A 6,689-nucleotide genomic window follows, 5' to 3' on the forward strand; every position below is an offset into this window, starting at 1 on the left:
TGTCTTTTCTCATGTAAGTGAGGAACACAAGCTTATTCTGTTTTTGTCAGTGCCCTAAGCTTTTCCAAAATGATCATGAATTCAGGTTTTTGTTTTGTTTGTTCTGTGGTACTGAATACTAAGCCTAGAACCTCCCCTTGTTTGTAGTAGGCAAGGAGCTCTACACTGCCCTTTACTCCCTATTACAAGATTAAAAAATATTTATTTATCCATTTTTATTATATGTGCATTAATGTTTTACCCAGCACTTATGTCTGTGTCAGGATGCCAGATCCTCCGGAAGTGGAGTTGCAGACAGTTGTGAGTTGACATGTGAGTGCTGGCAATTGCATCTCAGTCCTCTGAAAGAGTAGCCAGTGCTCTTAGGCACTGAGCCATCTCTCGTCTCATAATATATATATTTTTCTTTTCTTTTTCTTTCTTTTGTTTTTTTTTTTTTTTTTTTTTTTTTTTTTTTTTTTTTTTTTTTTTTTTGGTACAGATTTTTTTTTTCTTTTCTCCTGAGTGGTGGGATTAAAGCCACATGCCACCTCCACCCCAATCATCAGATTGTGCCAGGGTAAAGCGCCCAGGGTTGGCACTGAATTTGTGATTTTACTTTATCAGCCTCTGAGTAGCTGAGATTGTCCAGAAGATATTTGTAATCAATAGAGAAATTACTGCTACTACTATTATTTTTTTTAAATGAATTTCTTTTTTTTTCTCAGGAAGATCAAGAAAAGCATCACTTATTTGTATTTTTCATAAGCGGAAATAGAGTATTTGATTTTCTTCCATCTTGACAGTTTATGATTGATACCTAGAATAATAAAACTTATGAAAATTGTGTAGCTTGCCTTGGTTCTTTATTTCGCTGATAAGGAAATTGAGGTATAGGAGCTGATAGGTGGATAATGATGCCTAGTTTTTTAAAAAAATATTTAATTTTATGTGCATTAGTGTGAAGTTTGTCAGATCCTTTGAAAACAGCATTACAAACAGTTGGGAGCTGCCATGTGGGTGCTAGGAATTGAACCCTGGTCCTTTGGAAGAGCAGACACAGTGCTCTTAACCACTGAGCCATCTCTCCAACCCATTATGCTGAGTTTTGTCTTGGGCTTCATCATTTGTTATTGTCCAAGTGCCAGATAATATTCTGACAGTGCTTACATTACTGACCCTTGCCTTCTCTTAACATTTTGTTTGCTGTATGGGTGAGATGACTCAGTGTGTACTTGCTTTTACTGTCAGGCCCAGGGACCTCAGTTCAGACTTTGGGATCCCCATGGTAGGAGGAGAGAATTGACTGCCACAGGTTGTCATTTTTAACCTTCATATGTTTGCCATTTATATACCCACCACCAAGAGTTATGCTCACAATAATTAAATGTAATAAAACTTTTAACTTTATTCCTTGCCTTTTAAATAAGTTTAATTAGCATTCTTTTTAGTGAAGGCACTAAAATACAGCCAAGCACAAATACAGTCTTTCTTAGTCAAAGTGTCCTTATAGTCTACTTGCCTTTCAAATACCGCTGTACATTTTCCTGCAAGATAATTGAAGATTCAGTTGAGAGTTTAGTAGACATTGCCACAAGGCACTAACTTTACAAGGAATTTGGGAACGCATAGTCTCTTTGATATGCTGACAGTATTTTTCATTTATAATCAGGAAGTCTGGCCACTGAAGCTTTTCTGGAAGGAGAGTGTAGGAAGAATTACTTTTTAGAATTGCATCAGAGGAGTGAACCTTTAGGCCAGAGTGATCAGTTGTTTAATTTTCTTGGGACAGATGACTGTAACACACAAGATAGTAAAGTCTTGGGGCTGGGGAGGTGGCTCTGTTCATAAAAGGATTGTTGCATAAACATGAGGACCTGAGTTGGGTCCCAAGCACCCACATAAAAAGCTGGGTGTGGTAGCTGTGTTTGTAACCACAACTCAGGGGAAGCAGAGAGAAACAGATTTGTGCAACTCCCTAGCCTAGCCAGTTTGATTGATTGATGTATCTCAAGTCCCAGCAAGAGACTCCCAGGGAAGTAAAGGGAACAGCTTCTGAGGAGTGACATCAGAGCTTGACCTCAACCTGGTAGTCTCCATATGCATACATGTGCACTGTCATCTTCATGCATACTCCCTTTTCTTAAAAAAAAAAAAAAGTAAAGTAAGTGAACAAATTAACATGTGTTGGTTATTATAATCCAGGTGGCTCTTCAGTAGGAGAACATGAGCAGCAGGCAGCTTATTTGTGGGCAGTATCTTTCCAGCTGAAAGACTTATTAGACAGTGGAATACTTAGATAAGAGTTGTGGCTATGGCTGAACATAAAGGTTAGAGGAAAGAGATGCCTTGTACCTTTGGCTATTGAAGTGCTTGCTTTAAAGCTCTAATACTAATGTTTTTTCTTTCTTTTTTTTTCTTTTTCTTTTCAGAACTGATAGTGCATCAGCCGACCCAGATACTTTAAAATACTCCTCATCTAGAGATAGGGGTGTTTCTTCCTCTTATGGACTGCAACCTTCAAATTCAGCTGTGGTGTCTCGGCAAAGGCACGATGATACCAGAGGCCATGCTGACATACAGAATGACGAAAAGGGTATATAGATTTTGTACTGCTGGAGCATGCTTTTGTTTTAGACCTGCTTCTCTTTTCTTAACCCTCCTGGCAGATATCTGTCTCTCTGTCTCCCCATCTCTCCTTCCCTCTGTTCATCTAATGTATTGAGAAGATAAGTACCAGATACAGTATTATTTTTGCAAACCTCAAGAATTTGCCCATTTAAAGACTTTTTTTAAAAAAATGCATATAGTTTATAAATTTGTTATTCACTTATAAAGTTGTAACATCTGAGGTTCCTTTAGTCTACTCTGTCGTTTAATCATCCAAAATGTGTAAACTCTGTCTGAATTTAACTTATTTCTCTAGTTACCTTCCAAGGAAGGAATCAAAATGGTTTGGAGTCAGGCAGCACTGGGGAGATGAGGGGGTTAGGCTGTAAACAGGTTAGATCCTGAACTGTTAGTTGAGGGAATGAAACAAGGGCCTTGTTAAGATAATGTAAACATTGCTATTTTCAGGTGGCTACAGTGTCAATGGAGGATCTGGGGAAAATACTTATGGTCGGAAGTCGTTGGGGCAAGAGCTGAGGGTTAACAATGTGACCAGCCCTGAGTTTACAAGTGTTCAGCATGGCAGTCGTGCGTTAGCCACCAAAGACATGAGGAAATCACAGGGTAAGACTTGGAAATTGGGATTGACACATTCTCATGACCATGAGCACATGAGTACTGTCTTGAGTTGCAAATCATGATGGCAGCCATTTCCACTATTTTTCTGTGAACTGCTAGCTTATAAGAAAGAGTTACAAATCTGGGTAAGACCACTTTTTGTTTTGTTTGTCGAGATAGGGTTTTTCTTTGTCCCTGACTATCCTAGAACTCATTTTGTAGACCAGGCTGGCCTTGAACTCAAAGAGATCCACCTGTCTCTGCCTCCCAGTTGCTGGTATTGAAGATGTGCACCTTCACACCCAGATTCTGGGTGAGATCTTAAAGGGTTTCTGAATGGGCGGTGGATATGGGAAGTCCTATATACAGAGTGGACCCTTTTTAAAAGTTAAAAGTGCTTAGACCTTGTCATCTATTGCAGATTTTCCACTGTAAATAAAGTGCTTTCAACATTCAGAATATTAAAAATAATGTATCTAACAGCCAGGCATAGTGGTACATCCCTTTAATTCCAGCACTTGGGAGGCAGAGGCAGGTGCATCTTTGTGAGTTCAAAGCCAGCCTGGTTTGCATAGTGAATTTAAGGACAGCCAGATCTATATAATAGAGAGACCCTGTCTCAAAAACAAACAAAAAAACCTTAACATAAAGTATATTTCTTTCATTAAAGGCAAGTAACATTTTGGTAAGTCTTCTAAAGTTGAGGTTTTGATATAAACGGTTTGTTTTATACAATTGATTTTTGAAAGTGTAATTTGTTGGATGTGTATCTTGGTGAACATTTTGTGTGGTTATAAACATACCACCTTTGAAAAACAACTGATTTTCTTGGCCTAAAGAGATGGTGCAGTGGTTAGGAACACTTTTTGCTCTTTTATAACTGGGTTTGATTCCTAACACCCACAAGATGGTTCATGGCCATCCATAACACCATCTCCAGCAGATCTGATGCCCTCTTTTGACCTCTGTGGGCATCAAGAACTTACATAGTATATATGTATACATGTAGGCAAATTACACATAATAAAATGAATAAATAACACACTCACACATGCACATGCATGGGAATAAACTGGTGTCTTTTGGATAAAATTTCAGAGGTTAAATGGCTAAGTTAAAGGCTTTTCTACTGCCTCACAGTGTTTGAATTTGAAGACTTAAAAGTTACAGAAGGCAGGAGGTAACTTTTAACGTTTATTTTGTCTAGTTCTGTTTTCTTAGACTCAGGGTTGTGATTTGTTAATGGTTGAATTAGAGCACAGGTGACATAATCTTTTCACTCTACATTCTCACTGATGTAGGGGTTCGTTTAAAAACCCTGTTTCTTCCTCTAGACACGCTTGTTTCTTAAAATGCTCATTTTGAGGCTTCTTCAGAATAAAAACTCACTGTTAGGTGTGGTTTGTTGTTGACATACACAATGGCTAGCTAAAATACCTTTGTTTAGAGTCCTAGTTCTGGGGCCTGGAGAGATGGCTCATGGTTAAGATAACTTGTTATTTCTGCAGAAGACCCATGTTCGATTTCAGACACCCACTTGGTGCCTCACAACCACCTATAACTCCAGTTTGAGAGGATCTGGCACCCACTTTGGACTTTGGTGTGTGCTAGGGATGCACAGAGTACAAAATTACATGTAGTGTAAGTGCATGTAGGCAAAATACTTCTATACATGAAATAAAAATAATTACAGTCCTCATTTTTAGAATGTCAGTGCCCAGCACTGTTGGTGTGTGTGTGTGTGTGTGTGTGTGTGTGTGTGTGTGTGTGTGTTTTCCTGGAACTAGAAAATAAGAGAAGTTCTGGGATTGCTTTCATAGTCATGCCTTGATGTTCACACTGCAAGTGGTAATTAGATATTGAATTGTTCTTGTAGTTTGCCCATTTCTCTACTTTGCTAGAGAAATGATGTGAACAAGAGGTTTTCTTCAGGGGCCTCTCTTGATGAGAAATAGAAACATGGCCATTTCTGTTTATAGAGGCATCATCCCTGGCTTGTAGTCATCGCCTATTCCTATTTTCTTTTTTGGTTCTTGTTTTTCTTGAGGTGACATTGTGTTTTTCTTTACTCTTAAAACTTGTGTGGTGGCACACACCTGTAATCCCAGCACTTGGGGAGGCAGAAAACTCTCTGTGTGAGAGTTCGAGGCCAGCCTGGTCTTTATTTTAAAGAGTCCAGGACAGCCAAGGCTACACAGAGAAACCCTGTCTCAAAAAGCCAAAAAGAACAACAAACAAACAAAACACCAAAACAATAACAAAAAACAAACCAACCAAACAAAAATAGACTCAGAATAGTTAGGAGTAGCTGGGTCTTCAGTTGCTTGCCACCACGTCTCTTTTATACGTGAATCTTGAAAAATAGCTTGGAATGGAACTGAAAAGAGTTGGTTCTAAGCTTTTCTCTTTCTTTCTTTCTTTCTTTCTTTCTTTCTTTCTTTCTTTCTTTCTTTCTTTCTTTCTTTCTTTCTCTTTCTTTTTCTTTTCTTTCTCTCTGTCTCCCTCCCTTCCTTCCTCCTTCCCTCCTTTTTTTTTTTTTTTCTTTTTTTAGAATTAAATGCTCAGTTGGCTGTGGATTTTTCACTCATGTTATCTTTGATAAGTGTTTTTGGGGGTCTGTGGAATGTGACCAGGTATTCTTCTGTAGATAGAAAAAGAGCTGAACAAAAGAGAGACTAGTACACTGTGAGTTTTGATATACTTTAGAATACCTGAACTCTATACTTAATACTTTTAGTGTACTAGGTGGCTACAAAATGTTTTTATTCACAGAGCGATCGATGTCGTACTCAGATGAGTCTCGACTGTCGAATCTTCTTCGGAGGATCACCCGGGAAGATGACAGAGACCGAAGACTGGCTACTGTAAAGCAGCTGAAGGAGTTTATTCAGCAGCCAGAAAATAAACTGGTAAGTAACCATGCTCAAAGTTGCTGAGGGTCCTCAGCGTTCCCATAGTATACAACATGGTTCTGTGTTGGGAGGTTTTAGCAGGGAATGGTTTGCTTCTAGGAAAAAAGGTGTTTTCTTACTTTGTACTTGGCTTGTTAGGGATCCCTGGAATTATATGCCCCTAATGTGTCATTTACTTATCATGACTATTGTTGAAGTCACTTCGGTGTTTTCTTTCATAAAGTGCATATTTTTTAACATACTTTTGTGGATACTTGTGGATAACCCTGCTGTTTGTAGAAGTTTTCTTTGACAGTACAATATATCTACTTTTCATACATAAAAGTCGAAGTATGGGGTACATGTTTTATGTATGTAAGCCTGGTCTAGTCAGTGGGCCTAAAGAATGGAAAAGCTGGGCCTGTAAGGTGCTCCTCAGTTTAAGGGTATCTATTGCTCTTATAGAGGTCTTGAGTTTGGTTCCTAGCTTTCATGTTGGGCAGCTCACAGTTGCCTGTAACTCTAGCTCCAGATGATTGGACATCTTTGGCCTCCAAGAGCACTCTGCATGAGTGTACACACACACACACA

The 6,689-nt window shown here is 38.7% G+C and overlaps 1 protein-coding gene across 4 annotated transcripts in view; it reads left to right on the forward strand.

The window, feature by feature from the left end:
* Positions 1-6,689, forward strand: part of Smg1 (SMG1 nonsense mediated mRNA decay associated PI3K related kinase) — a 102,113-nt gene that overhangs the window by 24,520 nt on the left and 70,904 nt on the right. For all 4 annotated transcript variants that reach the window (XM_055627635.1, XM_055627634.1, XM_055627632.1 and 1 more), the window contains 3 exons: positions 2,412-2,575; positions 3,058-3,213; positions 5,980-6,116. In XM_055627635.1, the coding sequence (XP_055483610.1) occupies positions 2,412-2,575; positions 3,058-3,213; positions 5,980-6,116 (457 nt within the window). The remainder of the gene's footprint in view (positions 1-2,411; positions 2,576-3,057; positions 3,214-5,979; positions 6,117-6,689) is intronic.

The sequence above is a fragment of the Psammomys obesus genome, unplaced genomic scaffold (assembly GCF_907164565.1).
Source record: "Psammomys obesus unplaced genomic scaffold, mPsaObe1.curated_primary_1811, whole genome shotgun sequence".
NCBI lineage: Eukaryota > Metazoa > Chordata > Mammalia > Rodentia > Muridae > Psammomys > Psammomys obesus.